The sequence below is a fragment of the Thunnus albacares genome, chromosome 9, assembly GCF_914725855.1.
Source record: "Thunnus albacares chromosome 9, fThuAlb1.1, whole genome shotgun sequence".
NCBI classification, from domain to species: Eukaryota; Metazoa; Chordata; class Actinopteri; order Scombriformes; family Scombridae; genus Thunnus; species Thunnus albacares.
The window spans coordinates 8,131,939-8,155,498 of NC_058114.1; the positions used below are offsets into that span (position 1 = coordinate 8,131,939).

The 23,560-nt window shown below is 39.7% G+C and overlaps 1 protein-coding gene across 2 annotated transcripts in view; it reads right to left on the minus strand.

Moving 5' to 3' along the window:
- Window positions 1-22,998, minus strand: part of LOC122988730 (contactin-associated protein-like 5) — a 76,349-nt gene extending 53,351 nt beyond the window's left edge. Inside the window, exons 1-6 of one of the 2 annotated variants that reach the window (XM_044361295.1) lie at window positions 22,858-22,998; window positions 16,595-16,742; window positions 14,811-15,014; window positions 5,604-5,779; window positions 4,761-4,907; window positions 876-1,143 (exon numbers count right to left, since the gene is read on the minus strand). In XM_044361295.1, the coding sequence (XP_044217230.1) occupies window positions 876-1,143; window positions 4,761-4,907; window positions 5,604-5,779; window positions 14,811-15,014; window positions 16,595-16,742; window positions 22,858-22,914 (1,000 nt within the window). In that variant the 5' untranslated portion in view covers window positions 22,915-22,998. Of the gene's footprint in view, window positions 1-875; window positions 1,144-4,760; window positions 4,908-5,603; window positions 5,780-14,810; window positions 15,268-16,594; window positions 16,743-22,857 lie in introns of those variants that run through there. The other variant, XM_044361294.1, reaches the window with a different exon arrangement.
- Window positions 22,999-23,560: the final 562 nt, after the last annotated feature.

A 23,560-nucleotide genomic window follows, 5' to 3' on the forward strand; every position in this document is an offset into this window, starting at 1 on the left:
TAAAGAATACCTATAATTTTGATTGGCCAAGTCTGAAGAAATATGAAATCGCAAGTTTTTGAAGAGCAACATTGTGATGTGACTAAAACATCTGAATTCAAGATCCACTTGCAATTCTTTTTCCAGAGCTTCATGTCTCACATCTCATGGTCTCCCTTAGTGGATGTAGCTTGACATGGCTAGAAGGCCATAGTCCATATACAACCACCTGTTATCATGTGACTGAAGTTCCATACATAGGTCATATGATGACAATTGAGCAAACTCCATGACATGTGAGAAAACTACCCACGGAGGAACACTGTGAGATAAAAGCTTCAGATAAAGTTTGCCAAACTACTGTTTTCAGTGTTAAGAATGGACGTTCTCATTAAACATTTTGATTTGCTTTGCGTTAAACAAAACCTCACACATAAAACTCTTCTGCTTCTGTTACGTCTGTGACATGAATCCAAACTATGTGAACATGTTATGACTTTGCTGCTCTTCAACTGAACAACACAATCAACAGATTTGCGCTTTTGTCTTAAAGGATCACTCCACCGATTTTAGACATAAACTCACCTTGAGGAGTAAAACTGAGCCTATATATAAATATATAATGTAAAAAAATTACCTTTGAAGAATAAAAATGTATAACTAAAAGTCTGAAGATGTGGGGATTTGCATGCATTGAGCTCCAAACAAAATGACAATATTGGTCGCTTTATGGAAAATGTAGGATTCATTGTTTTTGGAGCTTCCCCATACTAAGGGACTAAAATTCAGGATATTTTTGCTTCTGTTGCGTCATGGAAGTATGATACTAAATCACTGCAGGACACCTTTAAATGGCAAAGGTTTAACAAAGGTCGCAAGATCATGTTTGGACAAACCTGCGCTGAGCTCCAGCAGAGCCCTGCCAGCTTTATTGATCTGTAGATGGAGTCTGGTCTCACTCAGGTACAGCCAGACGATGACCTGCTGCTGCGGAAGGTTAAAGGTCAAGAGCAACCCCACCTTGTTCCACGTCCGGAACTGCAGAGCTATGGAGATGAACCCTGATGACCACGATGTCAGTCCCGGCAACTGGAGGAAGCTGTGGGAGTCAGTGAACGTCACACCAACTGAAACTGGCTCAGCACAAGAAAAGGTCACATTGCCCTGAGAAAGAGAGGAAGGTAGGGAGAGAGAAATGATTATAAAAGAGATAATAAGACATGAATATTCAGTCGTTGCAGAGGCTGACTTGGTTTGACTTGGTGTCCCTGAGGTCACATCAGCAGCTCTCTGAAAAAGGACACCTGTATTACCATACTGATATTTGCTGAACAGCGAAAATAATTGTCTATGTAGAAAACCTGAAGCATCAGGGTCACACAGCTTTTGCACCCCATTTCAGTATTGCCTCACATCTTCTAATCCGAGCACGACATCACAAAATACAACCGATACAACAAATAAACTGATATCAGACTAGAATAATTATTTTCAGAAATGATCCAGATGTTCAGAGGCATTTCAACAGCACATTACCAAAACTATAACCCATTAGTACTCAGCAGATACTCAGCAGGATGGATATGTGATATAGTTAGTGTTAATTGACTGTATCAAATATTAATTGATGTATACAGATAAGTCAATTTAATAAATATTTACATCATATAAACTTTGATAACTAATGTTCGTCAAACAGTGCTTTTCTCTCTCTCTCTCTCTCTCGCTCCTCCCTGTCTCCTTCTTTCCTCACTTCTCTTCAATTTTAATTCTCCACCTCTTTTCTTTCTCCTAATTTCTTTTTCTTCTCGTCTTCTCTACTTTCCTTCTCTATTTCTTTTTTTTTTTTGCTTTGGGCTTTGTAAAATGTGGATGTGATGACATTGGTGATTATAATGAGGGAGACTGTAATGATGTTGGTGATGATGACGGGCATAAAAATGAAGAGGATCATGATGCAGATGATGAAAATAATGATGATAATGATAATAATCATGAAAATGACCTTCAGCATAATAATGACATTGATGCTAAAAGGGAAGAAGAGGAGGAATGAGTAGGAGAAAGAGCACATAAGAGTCTGAAGTCAACAAAAGTGATCAACTTGTAATGTTTCTTATCATGGCAGCATTTGATTATCGCGCTAATCAAAGATGTTAACAACTGAGAAAGTACTGGACAAATATTAATTATCGACATGATAAGAGATAGCCAAGGCTACACTTGGGCTTTACTAGGATCATCAACCATGTGAAGTCACTAAAGTTTTAGCATAAGTAACTTCGTGTCTCGACTGCTACTCTGTATTAGACAACAGCTTTAAATAACCTTGAAGTCACCCACACAAACATACTCAAAGGTTTCATGTGTACAGAGCTGCTTGAACGTTTGTGAACCCTTTAAAATTTTCTCTATTTCTGCATAAATATGACCGAAAACGTGATCAGATTTCCATCCAAGTCCTAAAACTAGATAAAGTGAACCCAATTAAACAAATGAGACAAAAACATTAAACTTATTCATTTATTTTTTTTGAGGAAAATGATCCAATCTTACATATTTGTGTGAGACAAAAGTATTTGAACCCTTGCTTTCAGTAACTGGTGTGACCCTCTTTTGCAGCAATAACTTCAACCAAACATTTTTGGTAACTGTTTATCAGCCCTGCTTTAGCTCATTCCTCCTTATCGAACAGTCTCAACTCGGGGATGTTGGTGGACTTCTTTGCATGAACTGCCCGCTTCAGGTCCCTCCACAGCATTTCTATAGGATTAAGGTCAGGACTTTGACTCTAACTCTTTGGTAGAGCGACTTGTCTGTTTAGGGTTGTTGTCATACTGCATGACCCATTTTCTGTTGAGCTTCAGTTCACAGACGGATACCTTCACATTTTCCTGTAGAATTTGCTGGTGCAACTAAGAATTCATAGTTCCATCAATGATTGCAAGCTGTCCTGGTCCAGAGGCAGCAAAGCAGCCCAAACCATGATACTACCCCCACCATGTTTCACAGATGGTTTAAGGTTCTTATGCTGGAATGCAGTGTTTGCTCATCGGCAAACATAATGCTTCTCATTCAAGTTCAATTTTGGTCTCATCCATCCACAGAACATTTTTCCAGTCACCTTCTGGCTTATCCATGTGGTCTTGAGCAAACCGTAGATGGCAGCAATGTTCTCTTCGGACGAAGTGGCTTTTTCCTTGCAACTCTGCCATGCACGCCATTGATGTTCAATGTTCTCCTGATGGTGGACTCATGAACATTGACTGTAGCCGCTGCAAGAGAGATCTTTAGTTTCCTAGACATTACCCTGGGGTCCCTCATGACCTCACAGACTATTACACGCCCTGCTCTTGGTATGATCTTTGTTGTTTGACCACCCTCTGGGGAGGATAACAATGGTGTTGGATGTCTTCCATTTGTACATGATCTGCCTGACAGTCGACTGGTGGAGTCCAAACTCTTTTGAAGTGGTTTTGTAACCCTTTCCAGCATGGTGAGTATCAGCAATTCTTCTTCTAAGATCCTCAGAAATCTCCTTTGTTTGAGCCATGACTCACTTCCACAAACCTGTGTTGTGAAGCTCAGACTTTGATAGTGAAGATCCAGATTTCTCTTCTTTAAATAAGACAGGGCCTCCCTGACTCACACTTGATTGTCATTCCATTGATCGAAACACCTGACTCTAATTTCCCCTTCAAATGAACTGATAATCCTAGAGGTTCACATATTTTGCCACACATAAGTATGTAACATTGGATCATTTTCCCCAATAAATAAACAAATTTGGTGTAAGGTTTTCATCTCATTTGTTTAGTTGATGTCTCTTTACTTAGTTTTAGGACTTGAATGGAAATCTGATCACATTTTATGTCATATTTATGTAGAAATAGAGCAAATTCAAAAGGGTTCACAAACTTTCAAGCAGCACTATATATATCATTGCTAAACTGAATAATATGAAGTCAAAATGTATAAGAATCCTACATCTGAACGTTTGTGCCCTTTTCACAATTAGTCAGTAAATATACATGCATATAATTACAGATCTACAGCATCACTGTGAACAACAACAACAAGCCAAAGCATATAAAGTAATTGTAGAGGCCAGATTCATATCTCACACTGCACCATAGCTGCACTTTAACTTCTATTCTCTGGTTTTATCTGTCTTATTCTATTTATCTTATAATAAATTATAGCCTATTATTTTCTATTTTATTTAACTCCTTTAAATACTATTTAAATGTGTCTTTTATAACGTCTTGTGTGTCTTTTACATTTTGTCTCAATGCCTTTTATGTTTTATATAAATCACTTTGCCTTGTTGGTGAAGGGTGCTTTACAAGAAATTTTTCTGAGTAAAATAAAAAAGTAATTTCCAACCATGGGTACAGACCTCCCAAGTAGTTACAAGATGAATTTGAGTGGTCGTGAGATGATTAAGCACTTGAAAATCAACTCTGTGCTTTTTGCTTTTGAAATACTGGATCATTTTATTTCTTCATGACTAAAAACTATTAAAAGAAACAATCTGGAGGTTAAACATCACTTGAACTGTCCATAGCAGCTTACACATACCTGTAATAAGGGGTTGTGAATAGGAAATGTTTTGCTATAAAGGGTCACAAGCCAAAAAATTTGGATTCACTGGTCTATGTGTGTAGTTCCTCCATTGTAAACCAACATATCTCCACAGTCACCCATTTGTCCCATTGATGAACTCTGAAAGGAAGATTAATATAATGATGCTCCAAAGACAATGAAACACAATAACTTACCACCACAGTGACCTGGGGGTTGTTCTGTTTAGCCAGGTCTATCAGGTTGAGGTCATTGTACAGCAGGTTTTCCAGGCAGCCATGGAAGTTCCTGTTGGACAGGATTGGTTTCTGAAGTCCATGGCTTTGGACAGCTCCCAGACATAGCTGCACATGAAAAAACACCCATATTGTAATAAAACTACGGTACAAAATACAGTTACTGCCTCAAAGCTTGCCTTAAAAAGTTTGCTTGTTGCATGTCATCCTCCTCTGTTTCCCTGCAATTCCTGTTTGCATCTTGTCTGTCACTTTCAGATAAAGGAAGAAGCCATAAATATCCATAAAAAGTTTGTTTTTTTCATCCTTCACTGAGCATGCAGCTGTGGTCTGCAGTCATGCTTCACTAGAGTATACCTAAATGCACAACTTCTGTCTCAGTCAAGTTTATCTTTTCAGTCAAGTTAGTTATGATTTGCTGATTTGCGCAGATATTTTGTCAGGATAATTGGCTGTCTCGAGGCTGGTGTTTGGTTTATTTAATGAGAAAGTAGACGTTCAAGTGGCATGCCTGGGAGCCAATCAATAAACTATAAAAGGAATATTCAGACTGTTGAACAAGTTGCTGGCGGCTGGAGAAGTGGATTATGCTGCAGGAGTGGTTTCATGAATTTCTGTGGTTTTAATACATTTTTACATCCTAAAAACTGGTCACTATTGGAAACCATTATAACCAGCGTGAACTCAAGCTGATCATAGGTGCCACTTTCCTTAAAGGAAACTACAAACTTCTGTAGCCACTATTCAAGTATAAAGAGGATGAGTGTTTTATGCCTAAAACCAGGCTGGAAACCTTTCTCTCACCTGGTGAATGTCCCAGTGGCTGAGCTCTGCTGGTATGTGAACTTGCTGTGTGTTTTTATCCACGATGAGGTTCAGATGAGTGCTGAGCCGCTCCAGCTTTACACGGTGCCAGTGCTGGTCGTCCAGTAAACTTCCCAGAGAAACAAGAAGCTGGCCGCCGGAGGGTGAAGTCACACCTGCAATATGGAAGGATGGGGGAGGAGGAGGAGGAGAAGAAGTAGTAGGAGGAGGAGGAGGTGAGGATGTGAAAAACAATCAATTATGTTTTCATGATGGTGCCTTTTTGATAGCAGAGCAGTGGCTGCAGTTAATGTGGAAACCCTCTTATGTGCACTTCCTACTCAGAAACTTTGATTTCTCTCTAATGAGGTGTACTGCCTAAGAAATGCAGTAAAAAAAAACACTTCAAGGTCAGCATTAGGTGTGTCCTTTTCCATAATGCATTTTAACAAGGACAAACATTCTTGAAGAAATATGATTAAAATGCGTCTTATTTCTGGCAGCAGGAAAACCTGAAGGAAGGTTCACATTTGATTTATCAAAATAAGAAGAAGTGGAATATTTTCATCTTTGTTTCAAACAGAGAGCAGGTCACCGAAGTCACCCTCTCTCATTAGAGTCATCATATCTGTATGGTGGCAGGGAGGAAGACTGAGCACAATAAATGATGATGCTGCAAAATGATAGCAGGACATAATTAATGACAGACCCAACAGCAGGTCCAAATCGGTAGATCCATCTCTGCATCCCCTAACGTGTTGGGGATGCAGCAGAAAAGAGTTTCTGCTGACGAAAGGAGCTACACAACAGAAGGAGAGATTTACACGCTCTCATTAATTATATAGATAGAAAAAGCGTCAACTTCTCTACAAATACTAAGTCAATTTTTTTCTGAGTCATTATGGTCTCAATTGCTAAATTCAGACCTCTAATAAGTCTGCTGGTGGTCATTTTGACAATAATTGCTCCGTTGATAAGATTTGAAAACTTATAGCAGCTTTAATGTCTGCCATGTGGACACTGACTGACAGCTGTGATTGACATTTCACTTGCCTGCTGCTCTCCCCGGCTCCGGGGATTTCGTGTTGAGTCAGATTATTGTCGCAATATTACAGTAAAAGTGTTCCCAGCTAGCGTTATCTTCAGCCTGAGGTAGCGGGGTGTGTTTCCAGAGTCTGAAAGGCAACAACTAACCCCGTACTCTTTATTTGGAAGGTCCTGGATCCAAACAAAATAAATGGCGCTGACTATAAGCAGCAACTTGGGGCTTCAGACCTAATTGTAAGCTCCGTACTTAATGCACTGACGTGACAGTGGTGTCAATGACAGTATTTCCAGAAATGTAGATCTATTCCTTTAATGATTTGGCCATTTAATGAGATGCAAGAAGACTGAGGGCAAATAAATATATAAACACTTAACTGACTTTCATTCATAAAAACTCTTTCTCCTTCTCTTACTCTCTGTCAGTCTTTATTTCCCTCCTCTCCTTGGATACACGCTTGTGAGGAAAGAAGTTCAGTCTGAGAGCATTTCAAACTTGCCGCCATCTTTATTGTCCAGCTGGAAATAACACAGGTGCGCTACACTGCAATAACTGCTTGATTTATCCACACTGAGTTGACTAATATTGAATGTTCTAAGGAGTCCAGGCTGAGCGCTAGTTTCCACTTTCTATCGTTCCAGACAGCTCCCTGAGGCAATATCTGCTAATCATATTCTGTTTGCTATTCCATTACGGCTCCTCACTCAAGCTCTAAATCTATTTATGAAGGACGGCAATGACAGGTCTTATCAGGAGACAGACTGTTGTTTCAATTGTTTTAGCATTTCACTGCCACTTGGCACTAGCGTTTGAAATACAGCTTGACTGTAAAAATAATGTACTTTCTCTAAACGTATTTCAAGCTTTAGTCACAGTTGGGAATTGAGTTGTTATCATAAAACAAACTGGAAAAAAAAGAAAGATATGGCACAGTGGTATTCTTGCAACAGTTTCACTCCTGTCTCAGGTCTCTCTTTCTGTTTCTAATCAGTTTAATTAATGAAACTCTATTAGCATGATGTTTTGATTAAAAACACATTGCCAAAGTGAATATTAACAGAGTAAAGTACTGAATACATTTGGTGGTGTTCTGCACTATGGAATGAAACAACTAGTAACTCATATCATTTGACACTTGACGACAAAAATTATGATTTGATAACTGAAAAAAAAATAATAAGCTCTTCTCTTGGAAGTGATGGGAAGACTGGAATTTTTGAGTTACTTTGAGGAAAAGATCATCTCTGATTTTTTCATATTTTGGGGATCTAAGTAAATTCTGTCTCTACTTCTTCTGTTTTTCTCAGCCTAACCATTGTTTTATGTGGGGACCTATTTCAATAGCCATCCTGTGATTAATAAGTCTGAATTTAGTTAAATGTTGTCATTGCACAATCTGTCCAGATAAGTAAAACTGCTGAAACTCAACGCTGTAACAAACATGTTTTGGAGGAAACATAATGCCACCCGAATTACATTTTCTGTCACCATAATGAGAAAATATTGCTAATTAAAGTATCTTGTATTAACATATTTTCAGTGACAACATGTATAATTATCCAATCTTGCAGTAGCTTCAATATCCACCCTGTAGTGACTACAGCATTAAGCTTTTTCATGGTTCTGTTTAGGTGCTGGCAGCACCTAGCAGTGGTTAAGGATAGGGAAAGATTGTGGTCTTGGTTTAATACTGAAAAAAGGCTTTTGTTGCCTAAACCAAACCACAGACAAGACTCAGGATGCCAGCTTGGTTCTTTAGAGTCCTGTGTTTTGTACGCTTGCCATCCGCCCTGACGTCCTCCCTATGACTGCGGTGAGGTATATACAAATGTATTGCTTCTTTCATTGGGAAAAATGGTGCCTATGAACATAATCCAGGCAGCGACTATGTTTGCTAACGTGATTGGGAAAACAATTTAGTAGTAAAGAAACATAATTTCAAGAGACAGTGTTGTTAAATTATATAAAGGATGAATACTTCTCATGTGATTTGGGATTTTATTCCAAATTTTAGTACCTGTATATGTACAGAAAAAGGGATCTTAAGCTATACTGTTCATTTGTGATGGCCCTGGTTATTCGCCCTAGTCTTGCAGAGTTAGTCTTGTAAAACATTGTGAGACAGAAGAAGGTTATTCTGTGCAATTATGGAAATTCAAAGCATTAGATTGCAAAGCACTACACAGTGATGAGTTTAGTGAGAAAGTTTAAGATAACATTTTCCAAACTCTATTGTAGACTCTTGTTTTTGGTTCAATAAGTTCTGCGTTGGAAAGAGACCAAGGTGGAAGACAGTAGCAAGTTCCTGAAAGTGTAACTGCATGAAAGTATGTATTTTATCTAGCTTCATTGTTTTACTTTGAAACACGTATTGTATTGTTGCTGCACAGAAGGAATCAGCAGTAAAAAACCTATTATTCAGTAGGGGCGTGCAATACAATAGGAGTCCCATGGCTATCTTAGCAGTTTCAGGCTGAAAATATAGAGGCTGCTGACTAAAAGTCTTATGAGGCCGTTTACAACAGACACTCCTGGAGGCGCACTGTAAATCACTGTAGACAAAGTGGAATAAAGTAAGTAAATGCAACAGTAATCACCACAATTCATAGTCTTCTATTTTCTCTGCCAACTGGCACGCTTTGTCCAGAGAGCTTCATCTCTTTGTATGGTAACAGCATACTGCAGATGCCTGGGGGAGGAGCTGATCGTAGCTTTTGTTGCTCTGTACGATTAGTGAAAAACCTTTGAGATTGTGGTGATGTTTTGTTATTGTAAAAGCTGAAATAGTCTGTTCTTTATGGAACCAAAACATAGCCAGCAACCACAAACCAGTGACAGCAGGTCCTTATTATTGAGAATACAGTGAAAAGACAGGCTTTCACTTAACATGCAGCATTGCCCTGCACGCCTCTCTGATGCCATCCTAATTTAGTCAGCAACACTTAACACCATTTGTCCAAAACGCACTGGAGCAGGACACACCAGCCCTCGGTGTATTTACTGCTGTGTATTACAGCTTCCCAGTGACAGCTCAGAATTGAACTGAATTATGAAGCAGTGGACTACATTACAGCAAACTGACATTTTGATAAATGTAAAGCAGAGAGGAAATGAGATGGTTTTGGATAGCGGACATAAATCTTAATGAGCCAGCCAATTTATTCCAACTGCTTGGGCAGCTACAGGCAGATAGAGAGGACCTAAATGTCTCACCGCTGTATTTATCTGTTTGTTTGCCTGTCTGTCTGTCTGCTTCCGCCCATTGGTCTGCCTGTTATATACAATCGTCAATTTATGCTAACTGATATTTCACTGTGTCTAACAAAAACAAACACATCTGCTGTTCCTGAGCTCTTTATGCATGCATTTTATAATGCTCAATGCTCGGTTTTAGCCATTAGTTTCTCTGTGTCACAGCCAGTTTCTTTTCCTCATAATGCAACATGCATCAATGTTAGAGAGAGAGGCCCGGGACTGAGAGGATCAGGTTGCCAAATGGGAGAGATAAGTATGAAGAGCCTCAGAGAATCTCTCGAACTCTGGAGATAATACATCTAAATCTTTAGGTTTTTTTCTCTTGTCTTCTCTTGTCTTCTCTTGTCTTCTCTTCTCCTGACTCTTGAGCCCACAGCTGATGGTGGAGGAGCATGCTGTGGCTCAGAGTGGATGCTCCTAGCTATTGATCCAAATTACACTGTCTGCAGACTGTAAACTCACAGGAGAGAGCAGGAGGGAGGGAGCATGCAATTGAAAAAGGCAAATAATCGCCTCTGAAAAAAAAAAAAAATCCAGCAGGGGCAGAATTGGGGCAACATATGAGAGAGGCAGTGATAAATAACAATGGAGAGAGAGAGAGGAAAATAGAAAAGGCAGAAAAAGAAAGGGGGGGCAGGCATGTAAGGGAACAAAGAGAGCCAGAGAAAGAAAGAGAGAAAAGAGAGTTATGAGGCAGGAGGCAGTGACAGCGCTGTGATTGAGGCACACAATGTTTTTGTTTGTTTTTTTTTCTTCAGTGTTGTCTGTATCGCTGGATTATCATAGCTCAATCTAACCTCTGCTCCTTTACAAGAACAGGCCATGTTTATTTTTGTCCTCTGCTACTTGTAGTTCTTTGAGTAGCTTGTTGACTATCAGCTCTGGTCTTGCAGGGAGATGTGACAGACGTCACTCAGGGAGCTGGTGTCAGACTGATGGCTTGTGCAGATGACACCTCTCTACAGCTGACATATACTAGACAAAACCACCAGGGAATTATTTCTCCTCCACCTCATCCCTATGAGTGAGATTCTGTTTTCATTGTAGGACTGTTGAGAGGGAGTGACAGCAGGGGGGTTTAGACAAGTGTGAATGATGGGAGGGGAGCAGAGAAAGGTATAAACTAGTGATGAAAACAGGGAATTAGGACGCTCAGCAAGATCTGCTTCTTTTTCATGGGAAAAATACCTGAGATTATGGGAACCTGGGATTTTCCATGTGCGTGCTTGTGTGTTTGTGTACACCTGTGTGGTTACATATTAAATACTATTGTACAGTACAGTACAGTATATGTACATTAATAAGAGGAAGAGGCATTCATCAAACAATACTAGCAATATAACTTTTATGCTGCAGTGGTTCCTACGTTTCATGGTAACTTCAGCTGAAGGCAAAAATGTATTTAATTTTTAGTTTATTTGAAGCTAATATGAGGTTTCAGATGTCCAAATTAGTCAAATCAAGTCAATATCTTCCACAGTTACTCTCTTTTTAGTGCCAAATTCCCTCTTTTTGTTACAATCCTGCCAGTGCAGTGACACTTTTTTTTTTACTAGAAATACTGTAACTGTAAGATACCCACTTTATTTGACAAACTCATACCTCACACTATCTTCATACAAACTTTTACATTTTTACTCAAAGTGAGGAAAGTGGATTTTGGCCCCCATCACTTACATTGTAAATGCATTTGGAGGGGATCTTCTAATGGTCAATATGAGCAGGAGGAATGATTACTGCAGGCAAAACCTGTTTCAATGTTCATTTGGGCACCTGATTATTGTTTTAAGACAGACTTGAAATGTTTGAACCTGTCCTTTTATGAAATTAATCTATCCAAGCAGTTCAACTAATGGCATGCAGACATGCAGGCCTCCATCCCTAAACCAGAGTGCAGAATGGCATTCAACAGGTGGAGCATTGCTTGATACATAGCCTGAACGTTAAAACTAAACATCCAAGAGGAACTGTGCTCTTGCCTCAAATCACCAAAACAACACACCAAAATGGCTACAAGGGATGGATTTCCCTTCAGCTTTGCTTTATTGACATAAACTTTAATCTTTCCACTATCCACCTTGTGAAATGGAAGCCCAATACAAATATTAAATGATATTTTGACCTATCTTTAGACCTCCTGTGCTGACATAAATCTGTTACCCTCTGACAGATGACACCATTTTCCAACCCAGACCCAACTTAAACTGTCTTTGAATCCTCATCTTACCCAAGCAAAGAGCAGATACTCAACTTCCTTATATGTACATTGTATCTGCTTAGACTAAACTGCATCGGCTGGCCCTGCTGGCTTGATAGGCAGTCTCATCTGAATGCCACGACCTGCTCAGCTGTCCAGCCACCATCACTGTTTATCTTGTTCCACCAGTCTTATAAATAAACTTTAATTAGCAATGTCTCTGGAATCAGAAACACATGAATCGTTTCCATTGGCCTGTTTTAAAAAGAGAAAGTTAAGATAAGAGGATATTCTGAAAAACAGAGCATCACGATTCTCGAGTTGTTTGTCTACATAAAAGACAGCAGGAAAAAATAACATCAAAAAAATTGGATAAATTCCATTTTATGATTTAAGTGTCCAAAGTATTTTCAAATCCAAATGTATTTAGAACAAGAAAACCTGTTTTACCCAGAAAAAAGTGATATATTCCTGGGAAATAATCACAGATAAAATCTTAAGGAAACCTTCAACCCTAAATGAAGGACAGAAAAGAATGAGTAATCCAGAAGCCAGATGGCATGGCTGATGAGAGGTTTGCCATATGGTGAAAATACGATGGTCTGGCAGTCCAACAACACCTCAGGTTTAACCTTGTTTACAGTTACACACACACACACGTACACTCACACATTTCCTCCCATAGTCTCTACAGTGCTCCACTCTGTGCAGGTGGAGACCATGGATCATGTAGTACTGTGCTTGCCCACTGTGCTCCACAGAGTTCATCCTTAACACGTGTTGCTTCCATCCATCATAGATTAAAAGAGAGAGAATATGAGAGAAGGGTTTCAAGCTGTGAGAGAAACAGAGCGATACAGAGAGAGAGAGATGTAGATGGAAGAGAAAGTGATGAAAAAGAAACAGAGAGAAGAAAAAGACAACAGATGACTCTGTCCTCCTTCACAATCAACAGCGTGTCTAATTCTTTGTATTGACCTGTAACTGCATGCCGACAATAGTGACACACACCAATTCCCCAAGTTTCTCCAAAGTCTGATTAGTTTTGTTTGACATATGGATAAATAAACACTACAATGAGCTAATCAGCATATGCAGAAAGAAGCACAATTCACCCGAGTATCCTCAAAATTGGATCAGTGGTATCTTAAAAATCACATCTGACAAACGCGAGCAAACCAGCAGATGGGCGGAGACTGATTTGAAGCTCCCTCCATTTCATTGTGGGGACGAAAATGTGCTAGATATTAAATTCCTCATATAGAGACGGGATGGTGGAGGCTCTGGAGCCTGAGTGAGTGCATAATTATGCCGTACGGCTTAAGCGTTTTAGGCGTTTCGCTGACATTTAATCAGAGCAATGAATAATGAAAGAACAAATACATACAGCGGCAAAGTTTGCCAGCGAAGTTGCCCAAAAGAACTTCCAAAATACTTAATTAAATTCAAATATCCAGAATTTCCAGCCGCCCTAAAGTAGTTGTTTTTAATCTGTGTCCTCAGGAAGTGAACTACTACTCCCAGGTGGAAAGTAGTCCCTGATTATAATATGTCAAGAATGAAAACCAGCAGTACTTAAAGGGGATGTATCATGCACATTTCCAGGTCTATATTTATATTCTGGGACTCTACTAGAATATCTTTTTCATTATTTACATTAAAAAATCTCCTTATTTATCTTATACTAACGCTTTATGCAGCCCCTCAGTTCAGCCTCTGTCTCAAACAGGCTGTTTTAGCTCCTGTCTCTTTAATGCCCGCCTCCTGATGAGCCCACTCTGTTCTGATTAGTTATCCTCCAGAAGCTGTGTCTCAGCTGACTTCCAGCGGCTCAGGAGGCAACGTAAACAAACAGTGGTAGCAGGATTTCACTTCTTTTTCTTGTTCTTTCCTCGAAATGGAAACTTTTCACATTTTAGAGCCAAAATCCAAATCAAAAATACACAAACAAACCGGGGAACAACCTTAGTAACAACCTTAGCAACAAAGGCTACGGACGCTTGTGGTGTTACGGTTCATAAATCTTCTCAAATCAACTACATTATGTCATCATAGCATCAGATATCATGTAGAGAGAATGAATTAAGATTAGAGCTGCAACGACTAGCTGAAACATTAATTAGTTGATCAACAGAAAATGAATCACCAACTGTTGTGAGTATAGATTAATTGTTTTGAGTCATTTTAAAGAAAAATTGTCCAGATTCTCTGACTTCAGCTTCTCAATTGTGGTATTTTTTATCTTTTTAATTTGGTATGTCTGGTACATTTAGTCTTCTATGACAGTAAAATTAATACCTCGACTGTTGGAAGTGACAAAAGACATGGACATCACCTTGGGCTTTGGAAAACAGCAATCAACATTTTTCAGCTTTTTTTTCACCAAGTAACAGACAGATTAAGGGATAATAATCGTTAGTTGCAGCCCTTATGAAAATCAATCCAAACACTCTCTAATCTAATTTAATCTCACCAAAACCAGAAAACCTTGTTTGATATTTACTTCATCTTTCACCACGTATTTAAGTACTGAATGAGAATAAATGACAGAAGTTATAATGTTAGAGATGCCACATGTGCTACAAGTTTGATGACATTCACATACATCCTTATACATACATCAATTATGGACTTTGTGTTCAGCGATGTTTGTGTGGAATACAGTAGCACAATACTATCAATACATGAAATACGTGAAATAATGTTGTACCTTTTTGGTGATAGAGAAGCAGCCTTCCTTTCTCCAACACCAGAGTGAGGCTGTGATCCCTCCGTCCCTCTGCATGGAACAGTGTCCCAGAATTCTTCAGGGTTTTAAACTTCAGAGAAATGATCTCCATGGCCGTTCGGCTCGGCAGCACACTCAGCCTGTAGACCAGGCTGCTGCTGCCATCAAAGTTTGCCACGTCAGAAGCTACAGAACAACACAGAGTAGGTGACATTCAGTTTTGGATGTTTATAATTCATCAAACTGAAGTTTGTTGATTGTGGAGCAATTTGTCATGTGTCCATTTTTTTCAATTCTTACTGAACACCATACTGAAACAACGTCTGTTATGGCTGTGGCTGTACCCCTGCAGATTCCCCTGTGTTTCTTGTGTTTACTCCTCCTCTTTGTTTCTAGTGCTCCCCTGTCTGTCTGTATGTGTGTGTGTGTGTGTGTGTGTGTCTGTGTGTGTCTGTGTGGGAATGGACGTGGCTCCCCGTCCTCACTCCCGGCTCCCTGCTTCACCTGCACACCTGCCTTCAATCGACTCATCTTCTCCCTCAGTAAACACACTTGCCATCCATCATCTCATCTCCCCTCCAGCATATCAACCCCTGTTTCTTCACCCACTCTTTGCCAGTTTGTTGTTTCAACCTCAGTGGTAGTTATTTGTTTCCAGGCCAGCTTAGTCAGTAAAATCCTTGTGTTGATGTTGCTATTGAATGCTAACCTGTATTTCTTGTGTACCAGGATCATCTCATTCCTGCCTGCCATCCTGGCTGTCTGCCAGCCGCCTCCTAGCTTCCAAGCTACCCCTCAGCTTCCCCTCATTCTCGCTCACAGCCACGCACCTCCATTCCCCATCTCTCCAACTGCTGCCGCCTGGATCCCTTTCCCCATCATCACTCCAGGCCCAGAACTGTCCTGCAATAAAACTTTTTCCTTAACCAACATCACACTGTCCTTGTCCTGTGTCTGGGTCCCTCCTGAGTTCACAACACAACAATCTGGCCAACATAGACCCACTAGACACAAACAATCTCCACCAGGTTCTCACCAACCAAGGCCATGGCTCGTAGGCCATCAACATCAGGTTCTCTGAGAAGATTGATATCATTTGCATGTCTGTGCATTAGGTGCGGAGCTGGATCCAGGACATGACTGGAAACAAAGGGAAACAGCTAGCCTTTCTCGATCCAAAAATCTAAGATACATGTTGCAACACCTTAAAACTCACTAATGAACTATCACATATCTTGTTTAGTAAATCTGTACACAACCGTAATGTAAAAATGACAATTTCTGATATTAGAAGTTGCCAGGTTTGGTATCATAATGCCTACACAGAAACATGCACCGTAGCTATGACTTTTTAAAGAGCCAGCTACCTTCTGTTTTCCCCCTGCCTCTAACCTAGGCTAACCCCACCATGACTCCACATCTGTGCCAAACACACAGACATAAGATTTATTTATTTTTCAATCTCACTCTTAGAAATAAAGCTAATCGTTTATATGACAGTTTTTGTTACACATCAAAATAAATGATAACAAATATTAGATTTTTACAAGTAAAAGATCTTCAGTCTATATTACTATATCACTGTCTTAATTATGTAAAATAATGAATATTATTAACATTTAATAATATGATAAACATAATCATGTAAATATGCCCATAAAGGCCAATTCAAAATCAAGATTCTTAACGTTTATACCTTCATCTGAGCAGAAATCTCATGGTTTTTGAAGTGTATGAGCTAAAACTGTCACAGAAAGAACACTTACTATATCGACATCCATATATTTCCAGTCTAAGTCCAATCCGCCCAGTAGGGTTCCAGTCCAGAGGGATCAGGCGGAGGTAACGAGCTATCACCGGCTGTTCAAGTTTGTACTGGACCACAGTGTCAGCATTACTGTTACCTGAAAAAGCCTGGAACAACAGAGCAACACATTAGTTCGCCTCATCTTTACTTCCAACTATCCATGTTGCACTGGACGCTACAACAGTAAAGGTGTACAGCTCTGACAGAAAACTTTGTAATAATTTGTAATAAACAGTTCCTCCAGCAAGGACACAGAATCCCTTTTTTGTACTTTGATGCTCATAATCAAGCTGTCTATTACGTGAACATATTATCTTTTGAAGTCTTACGGCCAATCTAGAGGCAAAAAGTTACAATCTTTTAACTTACCCTGGATAAAAAGTAAGCTATGCAGCATTTTTAAAGGGGACCTATTATGCTTTTCCTTATTTTCAGTCATATATATAGTGTTACAATGTTGGATGTTCATATTAAACATGGCTAAAGTATCAAATAATGAGGTAAACGTATGTAGACGTGAGCAAAAAGCAACAGCTTCAGATTGCTCTGAACGATCAGTTTCCAACGTTTTTTTGTACTTTCAAACCAAGCTTACATCAGGTCATGATGGATTTCTTTATATGGTCATCTGCTCCACTTACAGCGTGCAAGTTCACTGCTCCACTCTGCTAACATTATAGTGTTTTTCCATTGTTTTAGGGGTAGTCACTCTAAGCCATGACTCAAGTTGAGCTGGCACACTGTGAGTGTTTTTCCATTACACAGCAGGCAAAGCAAAATAAGTAGTTTACCTGTTGGATGTGTGCTGGTTGTCTGCAGCTCATCATCACTGTGGCTGTTTCTGCTTGTACTATTCCTCCCTGCATTACTTCTGACTGATCCGCTGAACAAAGAGCTCTAAATATCTTAATGTGTTGTTGTGTTGTTAGCGCTGCTAATGAAGCTCAGCTAATTCGGTGAGGAACATGTTTCATTTCCTGTAAATTCTTCACAACAAAAGACTCCTGTCATTTAATCATTTAAATGCTATTTAATCATTTAATATGAAGCAATAAAGCAGGAAATGTGTTTTCATCAGTGGTAACTTAACACGACTCTGGTACGGCTGCCCCTCAGGAGGCTTTTGGAAAGCTGGCCAGTCACAACAGAGGGGGCTCATCAGGAGGGGAACAGAAGGACTGCATAAAGGGCCAGTATAAGATAAGTAAGGATTCCTTTTTGAAGTGTGAATCATGCAAAGCTACTCTAGTGGAGTCCCAGAATAAAAATATAGAGCTGTAAATGAGCATAATAGGTCCCCTTTGATCTAAGTGTCTTCAAAAGCAGCACTAGTCCTGGTTGGAGTTTATAGCAGAGTGTAGAGAAAAACTCTCACCAACCTTCCTGATCCTGAAACAGACTTTCTGCATTTTCAAGCTGGGAGCTCACAGAGGCCATTGATCCTAACTGCTGATAATGTCTCTCCCTCTCTATGTCCACTGATCAATAACCCTGGGACCTATTCTGTCTCCGTACCAAAAGACTAATGGCTTCTATTTTCCCAATCAGCTGCCTGTGGGAATCCAGGGGGATTCTCTGGCTGACAGGCACACACAGAGCAACACTTGCATTAACATCAATAAGGGAAAAAAATTACCAAGCAGCATTTGTGGTTGTGTGTTGATGTGTTCAAGTGCATGTGCTGTCCTCCCTACTTGTGAAGCTGAGTGTATGACATTGCATGTGTGTGTGTGTGTGTGTCTGCTGAGTGTGTACTGATGTGGCTACGTGAGTGAAATTGGCTTCCCTGGTGCTGCATAATTGTGATCTCAGTGTCATCTTCAGCGCTTTGAAGGGCTGAGCCAACTGGGCAGCAGAGCATTAAGCTCAACAAATGGCTCAGTTTCCTGCTGAAGAGGCTGAGAAGAGCCGCATCTCATTTACTTGCTGATCATCTTTTGAAATATGAGTAGCCTCTGACAAGCCATCAGTCAAAGAAGGTGAGAGAAGAAAGAGAGAGGAATGAGAACGAATCAGAGAGCAACAGTGATGGAAGAAGTATTCAGATCCTTTACTTAAGTGTGAATGCTGAAAAGTAAAAAAACTCCATTACAAGTAAAGGTCCAACATTCAAAATTCTACTTTAAGCTTTCATCCTTCAAATTTTCAAGAAATCAAAACCTGTTTTTGATCGTATTTATGGCATCTTTTCTGCCACTCAACATATTTACGTTGAGTAATTCTATATAATATTTTTATTGGTAGTGGCAGAGTCCATCATTTCCACACTGGATTCAGATTTCCTACCTAAACATGAGAAATTTACAGGAAAATGCATACATGTAATCTAACACATATGATTGTATCAGAGCTGTATCAAGTTACAGAACATCCTACTGCTGCTGCTTCATGTTCAAAGTGTTCAACTGGCGAAACGCAGGGTGATTTTTATCAGAAAAAGTTTTATTGTCAGTTAAGAAAGTTTACACATACAAGGAATTTGCCTTGGTGTCTCCTTGGTGCATAAAAGTCAAAAATATACACAAAATTAAATAATCCTAAACAATATAAAACAAGAAAAAAAATTTACAGTAAAATAATATGTAAAATATATTCTAAGTGAAAAGAGCTGCTACAGATTTAAATTTTAAATTGAAGAGAATGAAATGTACAAAATATTAACCAGGTATGTCCAAATGTACATAATGTAATCAGTATATGCAGTGTGCAATTAATAATAATGATATTACTATTACTATTACTTATTAAGTTGTGTAACGTGCCATGTTAGATCTAAAATCAAAGATGTACACGTATAAGGTTATGATATTTTACGTTAATATAAGATGTAATGTCCATGGGTGTGATAGAGTCCGTGTCATTACACATTACTATATGTGTAATGTCTGTGGGTGGGATAGAGTCCGTGTCATTACACATTACTATATGTGTAATGTCTGTGGGTGGGCTAGAGTCCGTGTCAGTGGGGGTCCTGGACCTTGTTCATGAGGCCAGCTGCGGACGGGAAGAAACTGTTCTTGTTCTTGTTATTATGAAGCAGTCACTGGAAACACGGTGTAATTTTCACAGCGGTTATTGCTGACGGTGATCCATTATCAAAAAATGGCTTTAGTGGATCAATTTTAAATATAAGAGGGAATAATGAAACAAGAGGGAGCAACCAAAGTGAGCTGTGAACTGCAGGTGAAGACTCCTCAGAATTAACTGTGTCCTGCTGTTGTTCTGAAAAGTACTTGCACCGTGTACAGTATGAAATCAGATCACAGTTGCAATTATTATTGACTGACTTCTTTATTAAAACAATGTGGGTTCGTTTGTCTGCGCTGTAAACAGGTACACCAGTTTACACCACTAAACCACACGTGCTCACAGGTGTCACCAAATCAACCATCATCCCAAGCAGTGTTGTCAGTTTTAAGTCTGTTTCACCTCTGACCACACCCAGCAGCATTGATGGGTGTGGTCGAAAAGTGAAAGTATGCTCTGTTACACCTGAAACCACACCCAACGGTGATGTCATGTGGCCCTGGAGTACACCTGTACATCACTAAGTTGCTCAGTTTAAGTATCAAAGTTCAAGTACCAGCTCTACGAAAAATTGCCCCCTGTGATTGACAATATGACATTATCAGAGCTGGTAAAGGTGTATGGTTTTAACTAATGTACAGAAGCCTGTGAGTTAGTTCAGGCATACACACATGACATGCCTCACTCTCTATATTATCCACCAAACACATCCTCCCATTTCCGCGGTCTATTTTCTCTCTCTCTCTGCTATGCCAATGCTGCTGCTGCTCTGCACCACATATTGCTGCCTGCTAATTCAGCCCCCCTCCCCACCCCCTCCACACCCCTGGCATTCACCTGAAAGCTCTGGCTTGGGAGAAGATATTTATGTATCACTCCCCAATATCTCTGTGAAAATGTGGTCTGCAGGGAGTGATAAGGTTGGAGCCTAGACGCCAAACTCTATGTTCTTCTTGCTGTAGTTGTCTGACTAACTATAAAGTTTGGTTTAGTCCAGTGGTTCTCAACCTAGGGGTTGCGCCTCCCATAAATTTGAGGGTTCATGAGATGAACAGTGGGGTATAAAAGAATAAAAAAAAACTAGGTTTGAACTCCTTTTGTCCTTTTCTCTGATCTTAGTTTTTTTTGCGAAATATAGCCAAAAAGGAATGTTTTGAAAAAAAAGATTATATAACATATAATCCTAATCTGAAAACTATTAACTATAGCCATCAAATAAATCAAAGTACAACATTTCCCTCTTATAGAGTAGAAGTCTAAAGTAGCATAGAACGGAAAGTACAAGTACCTCCAAATCTTTCAGTAAATGTACTCAGTTACTTTCCACCACTGGAGAGCAAAGGGTTAGAAGGAAAAGGAGAAAGATGGAGCATCAAAGCTGAGAAGTCAATGAGGAGCTGTGATGGTTACAGCTGTTCTTGCAGTCAAATGACCTCCTTAACAGACACTAAGCTGGCCTGACTAATATATGGAGCTTTAAAATCACTGTGAAAGCTAATCTGGGTTTATCACCTTTCAAGCTGAGTGTCAAATCAACAAGTTTTTAAGCTTCAAGAAGTCATACCCTGTTTTCTCTCTTTTTAGTGATGACTCCCAGGCTTCACAGAGTTTGAATTCTTCACTGTGAGAAAATCGTACCCTGTCAAACTCAAATCAAAAGCTGTTCTCCGGGCTGCTGTTGTAACAAGCAGGGTGCACTGTCTTCTATAAAGGAGGGAAGAGATGCTTGGCTGCGTCTGAATCATATCTAATGTTGTTCAATCAACAGAGGCCTATATGGCTTCCTGTCATTCTGACACACAGTACTGAAGTTTGCTCAGTGGTGATCAGTCATTCTGCTGTCTAGTATCATTTCTTTTTACTGAAACATGGCATGGGTACTAGTTTCAAAAAATGCTATATAATGCTCGAAAATAATGATTTCTAGAGTGAAAAAGAAACTGGGGAACATGTGCAGACATGAAGCACTACAGAGGGAAGTCATTCGGCTGTGAGTCTACAGGGAGGACTTCATACATGAGCTGGAGTATCAGTTTCACTACAAAGTCACCACATGATCTCAGCCAGCTTTCCTGCCAATTTCTCATTCGCATTTACATTTTAAGGCTCCGAGCTGACACTCTTATCAAGACTGGCTCACAATGACTGAGCTAGCAAGTCTTCAGCGATTTGCCCCGAGACTGTTGATGGACACCTTCTCCGCTGCAGGAATCAAAGCTGTGACTTTTTGTACACCAGGCAGCCTTTCTAACAACAGCACCAGCCTCCTGTCAGCGGAGGTTAAACTGCCTGACAGCAGCTCCACGCAGTCGACAGAGCCCTGCCCAGGTTCCTTTCATTATTCCATCCATTATTAATAGAGAGTGAAAGGCTCCTGGTGAGCGGGCTGCAGGCCGTACCAGTCCCCACAGATAATGTAAATTATGTCTATGGCAGTGAGGCCAACTGTGTTTTAACTTCAGTGAACTTGAGTTTTGAGCCCTCCAAAGCTGTATTTCTAGCTGTCAAATTATACAATATTGTGTAAAACAAATGCAAATGTGCATGTTTTAACCCAAGTAAAAACAAATGGTGTGCACTTTGCATTTTTGCAGGCCATTTTTAATGCATATCAGAGTTTTTTTTTTTTTGGATAAATCTCCCACAGCAAGCCTTTTTTCAAATTCATCTTTAGAGATTTGAAATTTCATGAGCTTGGTAATCCATCACAGCAGAGATGTTACTGTCTTTTTGGTCATAGTGTTGTTTTTCTTTAATGTTTTGTCACAGTTACTTCATCATCATGGGGACCGTTTTTTAAACTCTCCCTCATTGTACACTTAAGGATGCTCCAACAGGAAAGAACAGAGATAACAGCGGCATTATTGTACAAACTAATACAACTTATATTAAAAATCAGATTAAATTCAAACAAAAATGAAACAAGGCAACACAATTTGTGTTTTGAATCTCCGCGGGATGATAAAATTAATCATTTTGTGATTACACTGTGTGATACATTGTGTGATACAACAACCAAAGGAAATGCCATACTTGCAACACAAGATACACACTTTTATCTGTAATTTAGTGACAGTCATTTGTGAAACATGAAACTGCCACAATTTGTGATCTGTATGTAAGCAAATTCCTTTTGTGAGACAGGTATCTATTTTCCAATAGCCTTTCATGCTTATGTGATGTTAGAGTAATTACCCCTGAACTATCTTCCTGCCGATGCTGTCTCCAGTTGTGTCCCGTGTCGCTGAACATCAACAGGTAGGCCGTCAGCCAATCAGAACTGCCGTAGCGTCCCTGTGTGGCAACAGCTGTGACTTGGGTCCTCCTCCCCAAGTCCACCTCCAACCACTGGTATCTGTCTGAGATGAGGGGAGACCAACCTCCAGCCCCTGCAGAGAGGACAGAGAATCAACTTTCACTTCATACAATAATGTGTGTTTGTGTGTGTGTGTGTGATGGAGAGATAGAGATGCTGGCAGAGGTGAAAAAAAAGAGAGCGAGGATCAAGAGACAAATTGTGAAAGTGAAATGTGATTTATTACATTTTAATGTACTTGAAATTAAACTTTAAATCTGTGAATTTATAGTCTGGAGGAAGCGCTCCGTGCTAAGATTTTAAAGCCAGCCAATAATAAATCTAACAGTTTGGATATGAATGCAAAAGGCTTGTTTATATATTTGAGTAATGTGTTTAGTGGTGAGCTGTTTGCATAAGACAGGAATGCCAAAGAGAGTAAGGTACTGGGAAGGTATAGGAGCTAATGCTCTATGGCAGTCAGCACAGTTAAAGGAAGCTCTGCTTTTAAGTTGAACTGTTACAAAACATAGTATAAATATAGCTTCCCCTGGCCCTGGCTTTGATTTAAGTCCACTTATTCACTCACACAGTTAAAACCCT